The following is a 21,468-nucleotide window of genomic DNA, read 5'->3' as shown; positions in this document are numbered from 1 at the left end:
ATCACTCATCTGCCTGACTGATAGCCCCTAACTGCTCATCCACCTGCCTGATTGCCCCTAACCGCCTCTGCCTTGGCCCCTGCCACTGTGGCTTCGTCTGGAAGGATGAACAGAATGATGTCAGGAAGGTCATTTAGCTGTCTGGTTTAATTAGCATATTATGTTTTTATTATTATAGTCTTTGTAAAGATGGGAGAAAGAAGAGGAAAGGGAAGAGAATATGAGAGGGAGAGTTGTAGAGAGAAAAGGAAGTTAAATAACTTTTGGTAGGGAATGAATAATTGAATTTCTATTTAGGTTTAGTCATCTATTGCTACTAATCTATGACAATGTTAATGATAAAGGCAACCTTGGAATGCTCAGAAATATGGTTTCTTGTTGGAACAACTTTTATACAATTATATATGTGTATATATTGATATTGCAAATTGCACAGGATGTATGTGTACCAAAAAAATGTATTCACTCATTTGAAATTCTGATTTAATTGAGCATCCTGTAACTTTATGTGCTAGGTCTGTCGACGCTTCATGTGAGGGCCTGAGTGGTACTCACCCTATACTTACTCTCCATTTCTGGCCATGTTCATTGATATTCACTCAAAGGTGCCACCCCAGCAGTTAGTTCTGTGCTGTTCCATGGGGACACCAAGTTCTGTGCCTGAGTGTGACCCTTGTTGCTTCTCAAACAGCAAACTCTCCTTTCCCACAATCAGTCACAGGTTTGTCTTTATCCATAGACATCAGCTGAACTTGAACTTCAATGTGTGTTTTTAAAACATCTTCTTTATCTGGTAGAGTGCCCCCTTTTCCAGGACCCTCAGAAACAAGTTCATGGTCTATGGTTATGCAGCTTCTCTTGGTTCCTCGCCTCTGACTCCTAGCCCCAGTGGTCAGTTCCTCCATGAGGTCCAACGCTGTTCAAGTCAGGCACACAGTGAACTCTGAGCCTGGCTTTCCACTCCATCCACTATGCTCAGATACGTGTAAATAAGACTGGGTTCGGTGTCTCCTCCACCCCTTCCAGCTCCCCCAGGGCCATTCTCATACCTTCCACATTCCTTTTGAAGACGCACTGCAGATATTAAGCTAACTCAGCGATTTTAAGACTTATACAAAGCTTAAAGAAAATTTAAAACAACTTTGCTTATTTGGTTCTGGTTGAACTGAAATGTTCGCCAGCTTAGGTGTTATGTAATAATTCCTTCTTGTGAGTTAAAATGCGGCTACGAAAGAAATGTGACTATATTAAGTGCATCTCATGGGTAGAAGAAGTATTGCCCTTTGTAATAGAATAAGAATTATCATAGATGTGGATATCATGTTGCTTGTGGGGTTATGCAGTCCTGGAGAACATTCAGGAACGTGTCTGCTCTGTGGGTCACCTGGCTTTACCAGTGGGTCCAGTTGGACAAACAAATAGATTTGTGGATCTCTCCCTGGACCATCTTGAACAAACTCTTAGAGATGTCTGTCCTCTGAAAGGTTTGATGACATGATAGCAGAAAAATGCACAGTGGCAGTCGTGCCCAGGTAGTAAGTCATGCCCTCTCCCACTAGTTGAGACGAAGACGCATTTGCTGATTGCACTGCTTGAAGCAGAGCAGAGCGGTTTTCTCCCAAGGCCTCACCCAGCAAATCTAGTTTGCAGGTTTATGCTTCAACATAAACATCATTGACCTGCAATTGGAATTATTTTTTTAAAGGATGCTAAGAAACAGGCACTCACCCTGATACAAGCCCTGACGTTGTGCTCTGTGTAACCAACAGTTGTCACTGCTCACCTGAGACACATGGTCCCCAGTGTGCCTCCAAATATGACGACTGTGAAGCGGGCTCCAAGGCACTCTGTGTCCATGGCATCTGTGAGGATCAAGTCCGCATACAGGCTGGACAGGTGGGTCCTTTCAGACCGTGACTCTTGGAGGGAGTCAGGGTCCTTAGTCTGTCATCCTGCGTGACTGTGTACAGGCATGGCCCTGTGAGGCTGCAGAGGGGAAGCCACTTCCTGCCCTTAAGCAGGGCACAGGCGAGGAAGGGGATGAGAGGTGTCCATAAATAAGCAGAAAACTCGGCCCAGAAGTTAAGATTTCATTATATAAATGACTAACATTTTTATTATTCCTTCATGAATCTTCCTGTGAGATATGACTTCCTTTTGGCCGTGTGAGTTCTAACAGTGACAAGACATGGAAACACAAAAGGCCCCGTCTTGCCAGCAACATGCAGTTTTTTAAAAAAATATATATTTCTTATTAATTTCAGAGAGAAAGGGAGAGAGAGAGACAGAGAGAGAGAGAGAGAGAAATATCAATGATGACAATCATTGACCAGCTATCGCCTGCATGAACCCTACTGGGGATTGAGCCTGCAACCCTGGCATGTGCCCTTGACTGGAATCAAACCCAGGACCCTTCAGTCCTCAGGCCGACGCTCTATCCACTGAGCCAAACCGGCTAGGGCACAACATGCAGTTTTCAGGAGGCTGGGTTTCTCTGGCCCCTGTGACTGCTGCAGACGCTGAGCCCATGTCCCTGCTGCCTTTGCTCTGGGTCCTGACAACCTTGGCTCCTGGCCCACAGGGTTGCCCAGTGCCTGCTGCCTGGCCTTGCAGGAGACCTTCAGGTCTTTATTTTTAGTTCTGTTTTTTCCTACTTACGTGATGGAAAATGGTTCCCTTCCAAAGATGGTGGATGGGAAGGAAGGAGAGACTTGCAAAAGGGAAACAAACAGAATTGATTTTCCGAGGTCTGTGCCTACATGGGTGTTTTTCCCTCTAAAAACATAGCAGGCTGAGTTGATTGACTTTAATTATATTGACTTACAGTTCTTGATTGTTGTTGCTCTTTCCCTGGCATCTTTGGGGGCAAATTATAGGTTTCCCTTACTCTGAAATAAAGATGTTTCTCTTTATGCGTGGTCTGGTCTAAATGCTTAATCATTGGGAGGAAAAAGAGAAGCCACTCAATTACCTTATGGAAATGAACATTAGGGGATAAACAGTTGGGGGCTTGGTGAGATTTTCAAAGGTTTTCTTGCTCATTTTGATTTTCTTTATTCACGCTCCTGTCCTCCTGCCAGCCCAAGTACAGCTGCATCTGTGATGCTGGTTGGACGTCCCCACAGAATAGCTCGGCCTGCACACTGGACAGAGACGAGTGCAACCTCTGGCCTGCGCCTTGTTCAGAACTCGTGCAGTGTTTCAACACTCCGGGCTCGTTCTATTGTGGGGCCTGTCCCACAGGTATGTGGGCATGTCTACGCCAGTCAGAGGCACCGTGCTGGATTCTGCCTGCCAGCCAAGCATGGTACCCGAACCAATTTCCTTCTGCTGCCCAAGGATAAGAAGCACATTCTTAGGAGGTGTTCCAATCCCATTTCATGTCTTATTTTACTAACTCCTACTCCCGACCATCTTCCTGCTGTGACAGTTGAACAACAGAAATGGGAGGTTTGTCCCAAGCTGTGCTCGAGTCAAATACTGGGGGCAGGGTGAGCCATAGTGTGTGAGGTCAAACATTTTATGTTGCCACCAACTAACTAGACTTGAGACCAAAGGACATGTGGTCTAGTTCTGCCTTACCTACTAGCCAGATGTTTGTAAACTTGGGAAAATTATTAATGTCTTCTCTTGAGTCCAGTCGTTCTCATCTGGGTGTGGCATTAGAAGGTCCGATGGCCTTACTGTGAATAGGGATGTCCAGCTCCATCACGGACATACAGGGTCCAAATCTCCAGGGGAGGTCAAATGAGGTAATTAGAAATGTGGGAGAGCGCCTGGGTTTGAGTCCAGCTTCATCCCTTATTATATGGGGTCATCATCATCCATATAATGATGATGTATGTCCACTTACTATGAACAAAGCACTGTGCTGGGTGCACTGGGAAGAATGCACCAGATCTCAGAGAGTTTACGAGGCTGGCTGCACTCCATGGATGTTCTTAGAAAGTGGAGCACAAAGACAACATAATAATAGCAGCTATTCTTGTCGTGGAGGCACTGTGCTAGGCAATTTTTAATTCTTGCAACTACAACAAAAACAAGAAATGCCAGCAATAAGTATTATTCCCATTTTAAAATAGAAGGCCTTGAGGCTTAGAGCAGGCAAGTAACATACCCAAGATCACACCGCTTATAAGCACCAGCTTCACACTGGGGCCTGCCTGGCTCTGGATCTGAGCTGTGCGCTGAAGACTGTCCTTCTGAGTCACCAAAGACCCCACCCCCCATTGCCTTGTTTAGTGACTTTTGGTTTAGTGAATTCATTTGAGACATTCTTATAGTTTTGATCATTTGAATTCTGGGTAATAAAGCTCATAACAATTGACTAAAATAGAAATGTTTAAAGTAAAATAACATTCCTTTTCTGTCACCTCAGTCTCCTTCTAATGAGACAATTGTTACAATTTGTTCTTGCTCCTCTTCTACCTTTTCTTTTACTCTTTTTTTTTTTAAACTGAAGATTTTTTTTTTAAAATATATTTTATTGATTTTTTTACAGAGAGGAAGGGAGAGAGATAGAGAGCCAGAAACATCGATGAGAAAGAAACATCGATCAGTTGCCTTCTGCACATCTCCCACTGGGGATGTGCCCGCAACCCAGGCACACGCCCTTGACCGGAATCGAACCTGGGACCCTTCAGTCCGCAGGCCGACGCTCTATCCACTGAGCCAAACCGGTTTCGGCTTCTTTTACTCTTACAAACACATAGATACATATGAAGATTAAAAAAATATTTCCCCACATTGGGATCACATTCTACATATTATCCTAAAATTTTGCATTTTCATTCATTCCTTTCTATATGTGTGTGCATGTTACTAAAAATAATTTGTAGAGAGACCAACCAAAGGACTTGTATGCATGCATATAAGCATAACCAATGGACACAGACACCAGGGCGGGGGTGAGGGCATGAGCGGAGGAGGGGGACAATGGGGGGGGGGGGGTAAGGACACATGTAATACCAGTACCTAATCAATAAAGAAAAAAATTAAAAAAATAGTTTGTAGAATTCAATGGGACAGATAAGTCCCTATGCCCCTATTGACCACAGAGAGTCTTTTTTAAAAAGATATATTTTATTGATTTTTTACAGAGAGGAAGGGAGAGGGATAGAGAGTCAGAAACATTGCTCAGCTGCCTCCTGCATGTCCCCTACTGGGGATGTGCCGGCAACTAAGGTACATGCCCTTGACTGGAATCGAACCTGGGACCCTTTAGTTCACAGGTCAACGCTCTATCCACTGAGCCAAACCAGTTAAGGTGAACACAGAGAGTCTTTTCCCCATTTAACGATGCTGCAATAGACATGTGCTTGCCTATTTCTTCCTTTATTCTATTCTTGCCTATTTCTCTATATACTGCCAGTTTTATCACTGTAGAATACATTTTAAGAAGTGGAATTGGTAGTCAAAAGGTATGTATTGTAAGAAATGTAACGAATACTGCTAGATCTCTTTCCAAATAGGTTTTATTAATTTAACTTCTGACTAGCAGCACATAAGTGTACTCTTATTGCCCACCTCTTTGCCGAATTTGATTCTAAAAATTTAAAACAATTTTTGTCAACCTGATAGGTAGAGTATATCTCATTTAAATGCACAGTTCCTTATAGCTAAGCAAGTTTTTATATGTTTGTGACTATTTGCTTTTCTTCTTTGTTGACTCATCTGTAGAGCTAACTTTTCAAATCTTATTTTTCTAGGCTGGCAAGGAAATGGATATTATTGCCAAGATATCAATGAATGTGAGACAAATAATGGCGGTTGTTCTGTGGCTCCACCTGTTGAGTGTGTGAATACACCTGGGTCTTTCCACTGTCAGGCCTGTCCACCAGGTACTACACTAATTTTCTGATTCCATTACAGGCAAACCATACATTTAAAAATGGGATTTTTTCCTCCATTTTAAATATGACTTCTGTCCAAGGAGTTAAACTGAACAGTCTGGAAAGTTTTACTTAACTTATGGATTCAGGGCACATTAGTACTAGCTGTATTATAAGAAAGAAGGGAAAAAAATTTGAATATCAAAGGACAACAAGCTTTTATTAAAAACTGAAATAGCTTACTGAGGTAATGCAGAATTTGAAAAAATGTCTCCATGAATCCCAGACCTATAGCTCCATTGTTCCCACAAATAATTTATTTCTATAATGTACACATGAGGTGTTTTACATATAAAGTTTACTGAATAACAGGCCTGAAGGTAGGTAGGTAATACATGTTAGTTTTCTTTCTCTTCCAGAAAGGAGTCATTACTACTATTCTCTAATCTAAATTGAGTTACTATCCAGGAAGTTCAATGAGTTCTAAGGGATTAACTGCAACACTATGTTTCATTAACACAAAACAACAGTACTTTGGACTTCTATAATAATTTAGCTCTAAGATCATCAAGTCATTGAAATGAAAAAGTGTCAACTTTTTTAGTGTCAGCACTAAGTGTATCAGTAGTTTCATATACCTTTTTAAATTTTTTTATTTTGTAATTAGAAACAACCACGAACATTGTTTATGAAATCAGATTCTTAATTCTTGTCCTTTTACTTAATTATGAAATTTTGTTTATGACACTTTACATTTTCTGTTTGATGATAGAGGATCTCTGGTTGGTCTGTTCATGATGTTTGATTCTCAGATTGGGAATCTTCTTCTTGAATAGTCTTAACGTTGTTTGTCATGCCCCTGCTCTTGCTGTGGTCAGGGTACCAGGGAGATGGAAGAGTGTGCACACTCATAGACGTCTGCTCAGTCAATAATGGAGGCTGCCACCCACAGGCGTCATGCTCCCCAGGCCCAGGTAATGACTCACTCTTCCTCTGCTTTGGGGTATTTTAATATAATGTTATAAAACAAATAAACTTTTTAAAATAAATTTTGTTTTATCTTCAAACAAAAAAATTAATCCATGTCACAAAACTGTACATTGGGATTTTAAAAAATGCAATAGACTGTGTTCTTTTATGGTGGGTTCTAACTTAGCAATTATTTTTCAAGATAATTAACTCAGCTACTTAACTCATAATTGTATTTCAGCAATCAGGAAGGAGAAAAGGAGGAAGGAGGACAAGTCTACTTCTTTTAAGGATATTTTTATTTCTATGCTGTTGGCCAGGGCTGAGCCTGGTGGCTAACCCTGGCTGCAAGGGAGGCTGAGATATGTAGTTTTTATTTCAGGTGCTCATACCCTCAATTAAAATAAAAAATAAGGAAGGGAAAAATGGAGCTAGGGAAAATACCAATAGAGTCTGCAATGCTGTTTAAAAGAAACTTCAGCTCCTATAATTTTTGAAATATATATTGCTAAACTTGCAGAAATGTTGAATCAATTTATATACTCACCAACAGTGTATGAAAATATACATTTACCCCACTCTTAATAACAATGAATACTATTGTTATTTCTCATTTTAGTCAATTTTATAGCCAAATTTTGCCTTCCGGTTATTTCAATTTTGATTAAATAAAAATTAAGGTTTTGATTACTAATAATTAATAATTAATGCTTTTCACATAGTACTGGCCATTGTTTCTATTTGTCCATGTCCTTTGTTCATCACTTTCTTATTGATTTGTAAAATTTCATCGTGTATTAAGGATATTACCTCGTTGTCTGTCTCATATTTTACATGTATTTTTCTTGTCATGTTGTTTTTATTTTTTCATTTTGTGATGGAATTTTCTATTTAGAAGTTTAAAAGTTTTATGTAGTCAAAATGGTAAAATCTTTTCTTTTAAAATTCCCCCCCTCTAGAATTTGTCCTTTCCTACCAAACAAACCTTTTTAAAATATTCAAGTACATGTTCTTTTATATTTTTATTTATTTAAACATTAAGATCTTTGATCTTTTTAGGATTTATTCTTATCTATAGCATCAAATAGAGATCTACCTTGATATTTTTGTTCAAATGGGTGGCTGGCCCCAACTCCATTTATTGAATAATTTTATCATATCTTTTGCTATTTCAAAATACCACTTTTATTTTTATTAACATGTCATATATATGCACATATATCAAAGAATATGTATGTGATATATATACTCGCTTGTGATTATTAAAGTGTTTATTGATTAACAGCATATTAAAGTGGTTAAGAGCATGAGTTCTAGAAAAAGACTACTGGGATTTTGATTTTCCCTTGACTCCACCATATTCTAGTTTTGTCTTCATCTATAAGTGGGATAATAATAATAATACCCACTTGAGAGTATTAAGTGAGTCAATATATGTACAATGCGTGCAATAGATACGATCATTATAAGATTACTCGTTTACTTGATTACTCGTTTCTGCTGTCAACCATGATGAGAAATTCCCCTTTTCCTTAGCGTACCTCACCCTTGCGCAAGACCATGACATATAGGTCAGTGTCATCGTATATAAAGTATTGAAGACAAGTAATTCCTTCCTTATTTTTAAGGTAAAATAGAAAAATAAAGATTCCAGTGTATTCTCCTTACACCTTGTCTTGCCTGCCCCTAGAGATCTGCACACTTGAGTTGGATGATTTCTTGTCTAGACAATAGAGCCTGAGTTTTGTTACTGGGTCTGAGTTGAACAGACCTGTATTTACACTTTCACTTTTATTTCTGAACAGGTGCCTTACCTTTCTGTACTTGTCTCCCGGGATATACTGGAAATGGTTTTGGCCCAAATGGATGTGTGCAACTCAGTAATATGTGCCTGAGTCGCCCGTGTTTAAATGGACAATGCATCGTGAGTTCTTTATTCCTGAGGAGATTGTACTTGAGAATAATTTTAGTTTCATATCTATGCAATATGTTTTCTATGATTTATTATTTTTAAGGTAATGATAAAACTTAAGATAAGGAACTGTCAATAACTCTGAGATGAAAGGTAACGATTAATTTTAGTTCCCAGGAAAAACCAATGAGTTAATTAGTGATTTACAAAGAACTAAAACAATGCCTACAGTTTGATCCTGGTAGATATAACTTATACTTAGCAATCACCATTTAAATGAATGAATGCAAGTTAGACCACTGGAAGCTGCTTGTGAATCAACACCTGTTGCATACATCATGTTTCACTTTTCTTTATTATTTGGGTTGATTTGAGCTTATTGTCTATCCATTTGTTCTATGGCATTATGTTGTTTCTTTCCTTAGGACACAGTGTCTGGTTATCTTTGTAAGTGTGAATCGGGTTGGGCTGGTATCAACTGCACAGAAAACATCAATGAGTGTCTGAGCAACCCCTGTTTGAATGGGGGAACCTGTGTTGATGGCATTAATGCCTTCAGTTGTGAATGCACACGTTTCTGGACTGGATTTCTCTGCCAAATTCCCCAGCAAGGTATGCTCAGCATTTCTTATACCACAGATGCTCACAGCTTAAATTTATCATCGTTTAATGAGTCCTACTGCAGTTTCTTGCCTAATTGCTCCAATGCTTAGAACTAAGTGTTTCCTTGCAGAAATTGTATAGAATTGACAAGGTGAATTTATATCTCAATAAGCCAGAAGTGCCTTTTCCTCAAAGGAAAATTTTTCTCTTTGCATTATGTCCATTCTGAAAACAAAATATGTTCAGGTATTATAGTTTTCTAATAGTGGGTTTTCCCTAAAGCAGTTATTTAATTTCCCTAGAATATTCTATTTAATCATGTCACTCTTCTGCTCTAGAATATACTGGGTTCCCCATTGCCTGTTAAATAAATAGTGGGACTGCCTTTCAATTCTCCTCTATAACCAGGCCTCTTCCTATACCTCTACTTTTCATTAGTTCTCTAAAAGGACTCCTTTCAAGACAGACATCTTTCCTCACCTGACCTCATGCGCTGCCATGAATATTTCTGCCTTGTTTCTTTATTCTAGATAGTTCTCCCTCAAATCTTTCCAAATTCTTTCTTTGCTTCCCATCAAAATGTATGTCATATTCAGCCTCCACCAGAAAACCTCTTGTAACGTCTCCACCCCTCCCTTATTACTCCTTATTCTGAATCAGCATGTCTACCAAGGCTTTTCAGTGTGTTCAGGATGTGGTAGACCCCATGAAGAAATAAAAAAGCATAAAATACTCTCTCCACATATAATCTGCTTATCTTCCAGTTGAGGAGACAAGACTAATACAAAATTGGCAGGGAATAAACAAGAACTAAAGATAAGAACTAAATTGTGTGTGGTCAAGTCAAATGTCACAAAGGTAGAACGGAGGCAGTGAGCATACAAAGGACAGGGAAATTCATGGTGGAGATGAGGAGACGTGAACTAGACTTTCAACAAGAAGTGAGATTTGGGTGGATGCCCAAGAAAAAGGGGACAGGGGAGAAAAGGCAGGACTTTTGTCTCTAATGTGAATAACTCAGACTTTCCTGAATGTCTCATCAGCAGGGTTAGAGTTGCCTAGCCTCTTCCTCTATGGAGTCTCTGAAAAGCACAGTTCACCTTCTTTTCCTTTGCAGTCTGTGGAGGGTCCCTCTCAGGGGTGAACGGGAGCTTCAGCTATAAGAGCCCTGATGTTGGCTATGTTCATGACGTTAACTGCTTCTGGGTTGTCCGAACCGAAGAGAGAAAGGTAACTGTAGTGTCTCCTGTCTAATGTAGATTTCATTTATATATAGGCATATGTATTACATAAAATACATATAGTGATAATTTAGCAATCATATATTGAGCATTTACTAAATGTCAGGCTTTGGGCTAGGCCAGTGGTCGGCAAACTGCGGCTTGCGAGCCACATACGGCTCTTTGGCCCCTTGAGTGTGGCTCTTCCACAAAATACGGACTTCTGCCCATGGGCCACGAAGTTTCAATCGCACTGTACGTGTGCGCCCGCACATGGTATTTTGTGGATGATGCCCACCATGGATGATGCTCTATGGATGATGCTCTATATGGGTTGGCTGACAGCAAGTCAGTGATTTGTAAAGGCATGTCCTTACTGATACAGTCATGTTTGAAGGTCATCACTCAATAATGTTGATTATATACAAAAAATGGGAACTTCTATTAAGATTATTTTCTTTCCTGACCAATATGGCCCAGTGGTTGAGCATCGACCTATGAACCAGGAGTCACAGTTCCATTCCTGGTCAGGGCACATGCCTGGGCTGCAGGCTTGATCCCCAGTGAGGGACATGCATGAGGCAGCTGATCGATGATTCTCTCTCATCATGGATGTTTCTATCTCTCTCTTCCTCTCCCTTCCTCTCTGAAATATATAAAAAATACATATATTATTTAAAAAGATGATTTTCTTATTAGTGTCTTCTCTGGGCCACTGCATGTGTCAGTGTTCAATGCTAATTGTTCCACAGATTATATCATTAACTCTCATAACCCAAACGAATTACATATATATCCTCATTTTACATATCAGGAAATGGAGCCTAGAACAGCTGAGAAATTTGTCCAGGGGCATGTGGTTTTAAATGGCATGCAGTCACTTGAACCCAGGCCATTCAACATCAATAACTCTGAACCCAAACCGCTGCAAAAATAATCTTCAAATTAAAATCTGAGCCTGAGGTTTTTAGTGCTTTTGTCTCCAGTATTTATTATTCAACTTTTCCAAATACTTATTTTTCAACCAGGTTGTAGGCTCACTGAAATAAAGTTATACTTCTGAATAGAGAATGTTTTCCTTAAATCCCATTAACTTTTCAGCAATATTATAGAGGTCATTGTATAAAGTCAGAAAACATTTTCCACCCCCTCTAAAAGAGGACCTATTAACTCATAATAGAATAAACTCCAAAATCAATTTTTCAGTGAATATTTGATAGGAATTTCCTTCTTTCCATTTAGTTTTCATGAATTATACTTCGTGACATTGAAAACAAATTTTTTTCAAAAAAATTATTTTGTGAAAAATTTTGACATTTTTATTTTCAATCTGTAAGAAAATTTATGCTGTTTTCTTGATGGTTGTGATTCTATATCTTTTTATCCCCAACATAATTTACATAAAGGAGTAGAAAATTATGTATAAATCATGGACATTTATTTTATTTTTATTGAAATTGCTTCAAGGGAAAACATGATGTAATGTTAGGTAACAGATCTTAAAAATATCCTAGTATAGAATTTCAAAAATATCTTGATTTCCTTTTTCTTTTCTTTTTTTTAAAATATATTTTATTGATTTTTTACAGAGAGGAAGGGAGAGAGATAGAGAGTTAGAAACATCGATGAGAGAGAAACATCAATCAGCTGCCTCCTGCACATCCCCTACTGGGAATATGCCCACAACCAAGGTACATGCCCTTGACTGGAATCGAACCTGGGACCTCTCAGTCCGCAGGCTGACGCTCTATCCACTGAGCCAAACCGGTTTCAGCTTGATTTCCTTTTTCACTAGTTGAATACTGTTGTGGTTTTAGATTATAAAAGAAATTAAATTCAACAGCCTTCTTTTGGTTGTTTGACTGTTTTAAGTGAGGTTGTCAATAAAAAATATTTTATATATAATAAAAGGCAAATATGCAAACCGACTGAATGACAGAATGATTGGTCGCTGTGACACACACTGACCACCATTGGACAGATGCTCAATGCAGGAGCTGCCCCCTGGTGGTCAGTGTGCTCCCACAGGGGAAGTGCCACTCAGCTAGAAGCAGGGCTCATGGCTGGCGAGCACAGCTGCAGTGGCAGGAACCTCTCCTGCCTCCATGGCAGCGCTAAGGATGTCTGGCTGATGGCTCAGAGCAGAGTGGGCCTAAGCCATCAGTTGGACATCCCTCAAGGGCTCCTGGACTGCGAGATGGTGCAGGCCAGACTGAGGGGACTCCCCCAGCCCCCGAGTGCACGAATTTTGTGCACCAGGCCTCTAGTTTTATATATAATTAACTATATTACTATGCTTTTCTGTATATTCCAACATCTTAACTTGGAGACACACTTTGTGTTTATTCTCTCCTACTTGTATGTGCAGAACTCTTCATATTCCCTTTGCCCATTCTCTGCTCTTATTACTCAGCTCTTATGATGTGCAACCATGAAGACTTGCAGACTTTATACTTGCCGATACCATACCTACTTAGTCTATACCTGAGGTTCTCAGTGTGGGTTGGGCATCAGTATCTGGTTGAAAGTTTCAGAAATTCCTAAGAACATCTGTGAGTGAGCTACAGGCTATTCAGGGGATCAAGATATAAATTCTTGTGAATGGTAATATTAATCAGTTAAATTTAATTTAAGGTAGATTTTTCAAATGTCTAATGTATTTTACTAATGTGGAAGCATTTGTTTAATTGACCTAACAGTTTAATGAAACCTAGGTAAATATATTTCATTAATCCATTGAATAACAACTCAAGGAATATAAAGTTTTAGTTATGCTAGATAAATATGTTCTAGAGATATGCTGTACAGCATAGTGCCTATAGTTAACAATACAGTATTTTGCAGTTCAAAATTTTTTAAGAGAATAGATTATGTTTTTACCATAAAAATTTTTGAGAGAGAGAGAGAGAGAGAGAGAGAGAGAGAGAGAGAGAGAAAGCTTTGGGAGGTGTTGGATATGTCTATTGATTGTTGTGATGATATCGCAGGTGTTTGTATATATCCAAACTCATGAAATTTTACACTAAATATGTGTAGTTCTTTGTATATCACTTATACCTCAATAAAGCTGTGAAATGTATGTAATTAACATTAAGATTTCGGCATAGTTATTTATATATGTGAGGGGGAAAAAAGATGGAATTTTACCTCACACCAAAAAAAAAAAGATTTTTGATATATGTTGATATTAGTTGAAGTGTAAGCAATTTTTAACACAAGTCATTTAACAAATAGATTTTTCATATGTATTTGTGGATAATTGGGACATTTTAGATATGTCTCTTAAAAGTGACTCACTGTAAATGCTTCCTAATTAGTGGGAGACAGACTCTAGACTTCACATGAGTATGAAGAATAATATCTTGTAACCTTTATATTTTTAGGTGCTGCGTATCACTTTCACTTTTTTCCAATTAGAATCAGTGAGCAACTGTCCACATGAGTTTCTTCAGATTCACGATGGAGATTCCTCTGCAGCATTTCAGCTTGGAAGGTTCTGTGGCTCCAGCACCCCACATGAACTCCTCAGCAGTGACAATGCTCTCTACTTTCATTTCTATTCTGAACATTTAAGAAATGAGAGAGGCTTTACAATAAGATGGGAAACACAACAACCAGGTAAGTGTAAATATGGAACACAATAAAGCCAAGTCTTGAGGTTATTAATTTTTTAATCAATATTAATCTTCTTTGATACATTGAATATTTGGAGACCTGGTATTATATAATACTAGAGGCCCGATGCACGAATGCACCCCCTGGCAATCCGAGGGGGATGTTGGAGTGCCGGTTTTGGCCCGATCTCCGCAGGCCAGGCCCAGGACCCCACCAGTGCACGAATCCATGTACTAGGCCTCTAGTATGCATATAAGATCTTTGATTAATCTCTTCCTGCTTTCCCCCTCCCCCTTCCCTCTGAGATTCATCAGTCTGTTCCATGTTTCCATGCCTGTGCATTGAGCGTCTGTCCCCTGACTGTCATTGTGTGTCATAGCTACCAGTTGAATGGTCACTTAGGCATATATATATATATATATATAAAAATTATTTTTATATCAAATAAATCTACATGAATTTGTATTTGATTTTGTTTTCAGAAATAATAAAATGTGGATGAAATGGAAGAGTTTAAAAAACATTAGTCTTAATGAGTCCCTTCTGAAATTACTGAATAGAATTTTTATAAGCTCAACTAGTAAATTACTGCAGGGATGTTAATGAGGACACTGACCTCTCCTTCACTGAGTATTCCTTGTCTTAATGACTATTTGATCATTTATTTTTGTTGTATTTTTGTTTTGGTGGTTTATTTAAAAAATTTACTATGCGATTTTTTAAACATAAAAAATAGAAAAAACATTATACCAAAACTCCAATTCATTTACCAATAAATCTGTGGAACTATTTCTGGAATTTCTCATTTTCTGTTGTTCTATTTATCTATCTTTGTGCCACATTGGCTGAGTTACTGAAGCTTGAAGTCCAGTTGTGTAAATCCTCTAAGTTTGTTCTTTTAAAATATGCTAAGTTCTTTAAATTTCCATATAAATGTTAGCATCAATTTCCCCCAACAGTCTGTTGGGATTTCGTTGGCATTGCATGGAATCTATAATCATTTGGGAAAGTAATGACTTCTTAAAAATTCAGATCCTATCAATTCATGAATGCGGACTCTATATTTGTTTAGTTTCTTTTAATTTGTCTTAGTAGTGGTTTATGATTTCAGTGTTTACTTATTTCACATCTTTTCTTATTTCTTCCTAGATATTTGATATTTTATTATGTTAAATGACATTATTTTTCTAAGATTTCATTTTCCATTTGTTAGTATATTTGTATTTTCCTTATTATGAATGAGGTTGAATGTCTTTTCATATATATTTTAAAGGGTATTTGAATTTTTTCAGTGAGCTCTGTTTACATCACAATTTTTAGAGCTCTTCAGATATTAGGAATATTAATTCCTTATATTACATATTGCATTTTCCTAGTTTGCCATTAACATTTCACTCTGCTTAGGATGTTTTATTTTTTTTTACCCATATGATAATGTTTTAAGTATTAAGTTTTGAAAAAGTCTTTTCCTCTGAGCAACTGTGATGTTTTCTCATTAGAAACAATGAAAATCATGTAACTTATTTGTTTCTCTTTTTGCCTCGGAAGCAAATTTTTTGTCTGAATAACCTGCATAACTATGTAAATCTCATATCTTGCATATCTAAAATGTCATCTTCTTTTGTTTTTTCTAATTTGTATTTATGTCGAGATTTTTATTTAGTGTTTTGGGGTTTTTTTTTGTTTTTTATTTCACAATAGCACTTTTCATAAGCCACCATAGGTTTTCTTTTAAATAAATGTGGGTATTAATAAAGAAAAGATTCTTCCCGTCATTGATAAACAACTTTATAGGGCTGATGGGGTTTAGTGCAGATGGTGAAGTGGGTGTCAGAAAGCCTGGCCCAGTCTTTTATTGGCTCCATCCCTGGGCAATTGGCTCAACCACTATAGATATTTGAATTTCTTTCTTTTTTTAAAAATATATATATTTTTTTATTTCAGAGAGGAAGGGAGAGGGAGAGAGAGGTAGAAACATCTATGATGAGAGAGAATCAATGACTGGCTGCCTCCTGCATGCCCCCTACAGGGTGGAGCCACAATCCGAGCATGTGCCCTTATAGAATTCGGAACCCTTCAGTCCACAGGCCGACGCCAATATTTGATTTTCTTCACTTATAAAATGAATATTTAAATAAACTATATCATAATGCTAGGAAATCTCATATGAAAATTATGTAGTGCTTAACTATTCTAACATATAAAATGATCTGGTTTGTAGAAAGACATAGGAACTGACAGAATTTCCAGAATTTGAAGAGTTAATGTGCAGAGTGAATCTCTCTCAAAGTGAATGGATCAGCCTGTTATTTGTCCCTCAGACAGGTTAGCACCATGTTTTAAACCACATAACACCACATGATGGTTAAGTGTAAAGCTCAATACATGGGTGATTCATTTATTTATAAATTGGTACTTCTAGGTTTATAACTTTATCAAACTGTAAAACCGAAAGTCTTGTTTAATTTAAGGGAGTGTCTGAAACTACACATAGTTATTTAAATGAAGCTTGGCTTCCCACAGCAAGGACTATGGTAAATCTACCTGAATTATAACTTGTACACAAATGTAAAGTTATTTTTTCTCCTTGTTTTAGAATGTGGAGGTATACTGACTGGTACTTACGGTTCTATTAAGTCTCCGGGATATCCTGGAAACTATCCCCCAGGAAGAGATTGTGTCTGGAGAGTTATAACCAGTCCTGGCCTTGTGATAACATTTGCTTTTGGGACCTTAAGTCTGGAGCACCATGATGATTGCAGCAAAGATTATCTTGAGGTAAACAATTGTATTTAGATAGAAATTACTATGATATAATTAGGACACAAGAAACTATAGTTTGGTGATGTCTGTGGATGGCCACAATTTATTAGCAGTAGTTGGATGTGTTGTTCAATAGGCAGCCAATGTCGAAGTCTTGCTAAGTCCTTATTCTTAATAGAGCCAGATTGTTACTTCTGAGTCCCACTTGAATCTGGGAAAGAGACTGCCTTGCTTGCCCCTGTTATTACCTAGAAGCCCAGTGCCCATGGGGATAGTAGAATTAATGAAATAATCACTAAGTAACGGGTTTCTTCTCCAATGCAGATTCCTATCTTGTGGTAAACTGTTGAGGTATTTCACAAATTGACCATAGTGTTCCATGAAGAAATTTAATAGCCATTGTGTTGAAATGCATTGATAGAGGATGAGCCTTGCTGGGATATAATAATAGTCATTGGGAGGAACAGAGTCAGCCTGTGTGCCTCCTGTTTACTGTTAGTAAAAGATTAATATATAGAAAAAGAAAAGGCTGTTATAGTCCAATGCAATATGCATATAGGTACATAAACATATGTGCTCTCCATCGTAGACTGAAATATCACTGAGAAGATTCTGTTCTTATGTTGTCCCTATCTTATCACCATAAGTCTCAGTACCTCTTGCAGTAGTGATAAAAGATAATGTGCTTTCCAAGTCCATTAGAGGAGAAGGTGACGCTATGGAATTGTTCATAAAGGACAGAAGGGTGTGGATGTCAAACAGGGATCTCCACAAGTTAAAGCTATTAATAATTGAGCTGTTGTAATGGATTTGAAACCTTGGGAATGACTGGAAGATCTACCCACCTCTCCCTGGAAAATTTCATCAAGACAATCTTTTGAATATTGACATTAAAGAGAACTTTCTTGAAATTAGTTTTCAATAAATTCCATCAAATTAATATTAGAAGCATTTTCTCACTTCTACATATTAATTTAGATATAAAGTTAATAGAAATTATCAATCACTGACAATATTTGAATGTCTCTCATTTCTCAACAAGCAATATTTAGGAATGAATTAAATATAGGAATAAAGTCATGCTGCCCTATAACTTTGCTGACAATAGTAAAAGTAATTTGAAAGGACAAAATTACATTGTGCCTAAATGAGAATTCTCCTTTGCTACCTTGGTGTTCTATGTAGTATAGAATTTGCAATTGCAATACATGATATTTAATAGATTAAAAACCAATAATTAAAATGACTTGATTTCTAAGCCCACATAGTCATTGTTATGCTACTTCATCACTATTAAAGTTGCACTTTTTAAATTTCATTAATCCATCTTTCTGTTGTGTCTAATCTGACTTTACTTCCTTTCCCCTTCTGATTCTCCCAGATACCTAGACCAAGCTGTAAGTTAACTGACACTGCTCGTATTCTTTCTCCTATTTTCTATGCATATATTCATTTCCTTCTTCTAGATTACTAGGGGCTCATACTTTCCAAACAAATAGCTAGGGAGAAAACCTAGGAAAGAAAACATTGAGATTAGTAACATCATGAGAAAAAGTCAAAGTAGAAGTCCAGCCTCTGAATGGAAATTGAGACAGAAGATAAGGCACCAGGGATAATGGGAGAAAGAAACTACCCTTTACTGATCCCCAAGCTTGTGTTAGCTATATATGTGAATGGAGAGGGTTATGCTAAGCGAAATAAGCCAGTCAGAGAAAGACAACTATCACACGATCTCACTCATATGTGGAATCTAATGAACAAAATAGATCCAAAGACATAGAAGCTTGGAAGAGACTGACGAATCTCAGAGGGAAGGCAGAGGTAAGGGGGAGAGATTAACCAAAGAATTTGTATGCATATATGCATAACCCATGGACACAGAAAATAATGTGGAGAAGGCCTGGGTGGGGGGGGGGGGGGGCAGTGGTGGAGTCAATGGGGGAAAAAAAGGGGAAAGCTGTAATACTTTCAACAACAAATATAAATTAAAAATAAAATGCAAAAGGTTAAAACAAACAAAAATAAACAAAAACACCTCCCAGAGCATTACTTTTAAATGACGGATTTTCTGAAATTAATGTCCAAAATGATTTGGTTTGTTAGAATCTGACCATTAGAACTTAATGATTAGTTTTGTTATTTTAGATCCGAGATGGCCCTTTGAGTCAGGATCCTGTTCTTGGGAAATTCTGCACCACTCTGTCTGTCCCTCCACTCCAGACGACAGGGCCCTTCGCCAGAGTTCACTTTCATTCTGACGACCAGATTAATGACCAAGGCTTCTACATCACCTACTTAACATCACCTTGTAAGTAACCGGATGATTGGGAGCTTAATATGAGTCTGAAGGACATGTTATACTTATAGCTGTTTTTTTAGTGTGATACTGCAGATGACTTACTTTCTTAGACTAATAAAATGTGTTTATAAACATTTCTGTCATGGTTCCAGATTTTTCTTTATCTTCCTAACGTTCTATTATTAGCTACAATACCCCTCTGTTCCTAAATTATGGGATCCATATCATGGTAACTATGTGTGAGGCACCTAAAATTAAATAATTTACACTTGGGTTCCCTGGCTATTACTCAGTTTTGTTGATAGATGTTGTTCATGAAATCCAGTCTATCTTGAATTAATTTGCATTGATACCTTAACACAAAGCAACAAGCCAACAACAAATAAATGATTAAATGCTCTATGATTTTTATTTTAGGATTGTAGAGGATTTTGTTCTTTTTAAATTATTATTTATTTCAGAGAGAGGAAAGGAAAGGGACAGAGGGATAGAAACATCAATGATGAGCTCACAACCCGGGCATGCGCCCTGACCAAGAATCGAACCATGACCTCCTGGTTCATGGGTAGATTCGCAACCACTGAGCCACACTAGCTGAACAAGGATTTTGTTCTTAACATACATCATTGTGTCTTGATGAGAATTCACATCAAGGCACAATGTTTAGGTCTCAATATCAGGAAACTAACAATGAACATCTTTTTACTGGTCCCCTTTCTCCATTTACTTTGACTTCAGGCAGGATGTGCAGCCGTCCTTCTGTAATTTCTGTGGTCCATACCTGCTTTCTATGCCTATCAACCTTCCCCCGACCACATCTTGCTATTCTGTATTCATTATTCCTTTAATCTGATTCATTTTTTTAGTTACATATTTGTTACATGTATTTTATAAACTGCCTCAGATTTTTTTGCAATGGAGGAGATTATAAATGTATTTAAAAAGCAAATTGTAGACGAGGATGTTAGATTGGAATTCAGATCACACATCTCTACATCTATTTTCTTAGGCATTACATGGTTGTCTTACAAACACATGTCAATTGGAAATCTCACAATCAGATGAGGTATATAAATATAGTAGAAGCCTAATGCGCAAAATTCGTGCAAGAGTAGGCCTTCCTTCCCCTGGCTGCTAGCACTGGCTTCCCTCTGGCATCTGGGACCCGGGCTTTCCTTGCAGCCCTGGCTTCGTCCAGAAGGTTGTCCAGAAGGATTTCCAGTCTAATTAGCATATTACGCTTTTATTATTATAAATAAACCTGTACAGGGTGAATAAAGTTGATATGTGACTGCATGTGTATGTGTAAGTTTTTGAAAATTGTATTTAATGCCTGGGAGCCAGAGGAATGCCCATCCACATGACCTTTTCCTTCTTCTCCCTTCTCTTCAGCGGATCCACCTTGTGGAGGAAACTACACAGACCCAGAGGGTGTTCTCTCCCTTGACTTGAATGGGCCTTTCACTCAGAACAAACATTGCATCTATGTCATACAGCAGCCCCTGGGAGAGCAAATACAGGTCAACTTCACCCACGTGGAGCTGGAAGGCCAGAGTGGCTGTTCTCCGAGTTACATTGAGGTAACTTTTACTACTTTGGCCTTAGGTTATGTTTTTCAATGTTTTTCTGTTCTGTAGAGCTGTGGTCTTCAAATGGTTGTTGTGTAACCGGATAATCAAGAGGTCTGGGCTGCCTGTCACTACTTCAGCCAATTAAGCAGAGACACGGTTGAATCATATATGAGGTTTATTCCAATAATGCCGGCAGTATGGGAGAGCAGCAGGTCATCTGCAAAAATCTGCCCTGCACCCCACCATAAACCAACACCTTATATTGGGTAGAAGGACAAGATTATGTGGGGAAGTAGGAAATGCAGATATGGGAAAGTGGGCATGGGATAATCATTACAGGTTACAGGTCATGCGGGCTGGGTGGCAGGGGAGTCACAGAGAGCGGGTGGCCTGGGACCAGATTACAGGTAATAGGGGCTGGGGGTTGTAAAGAGCAGGAGCTTCCAGGACTAGGTGCCACGAGGTTATAAATCTTTCCATAATGATAGGCAGTTCCATGAAGGAGGACAGACTGCTTTCCGATGTTAGTTCCCATGTCTCAATGCATACAACTCTCAGCGAGGTTAAAGAGTGCTTTCTCTAATCAGAAAGGAACAGTCATGTTTATAGAGCACGATTAATCCTATACAATAAAAAGCTAATATGCTAATTAGACTGGACTGCAGAACAACCTGCCAGAACAACC

At 38.2% G+C, this 21,468-nt stretch overlaps 1 protein-coding gene across 1 annotated transcript in view; it reads left to right on the top strand.

Moving 5' to 3' along the window:
- CUBN (cubilin) overlaps nucleotides 1–21,468 on the top strand; it is a 296,326-nt gene that overhangs the window by 13,147 nt on the left and 261,711 nt on the right. The window contains exons 7-17 of the mRNA XM_070408021.1: nucleotides 1,770–1,896; nucleotides 3,081–3,243; nucleotides 5,709–5,840; nucleotides 6,710–6,805; nucleotides 8,606–8,724; nucleotides 9,138–9,324; nucleotides 10,433–10,545; nucleotides 13,919–14,153; nucleotides 16,747–16,928; nucleotides 19,059–19,221; nucleotides 20,605–20,792. Of these exons, the coding sequence (XP_070264122.1) occupies nucleotides 1,770–1,896; nucleotides 3,081–3,243; nucleotides 5,709–5,840; nucleotides 6,710–6,805; nucleotides 8,606–8,724; nucleotides 9,138–9,324; nucleotides 10,433–10,545; nucleotides 13,919–14,153; nucleotides 16,747–16,928; nucleotides 19,059–19,221; nucleotides 20,605–20,792 (1,705 nt within the window). The remainder of the gene's footprint in view (nucleotides 1–1,769; nucleotides 1,897–3,080; nucleotides 3,244–5,708; nucleotides 5,841–6,709; nucleotides 6,806–8,605; nucleotides 8,725–9,137; nucleotides 9,325–10,432; nucleotides 10,546–13,918; nucleotides 14,154–16,746; nucleotides 16,929–19,058; nucleotides 19,222–20,604; nucleotides 20,793–21,468) is intronic.

The sequence above is a fragment of the Myotis yumanensis genome, unplaced genomic scaffold, assembly GCF_028538775.1.
Source record: "Myotis yumanensis isolate MYYU_CA2020_CCGP unplaced genomic scaffold, mMyoYum1.0.hap1 SCAF_1, whole genome shotgun sequence".
NCBI lineage: Eukaryota > Metazoa > Chordata > Mammalia > Chiroptera > Vespertilionidae > Myotis > Myotis yumanensis.
The sequence above is the reverse complement of the archived record's forward strand: the minus strand, read 5'-3'. Positions and strand labels throughout refer to the sequence as shown.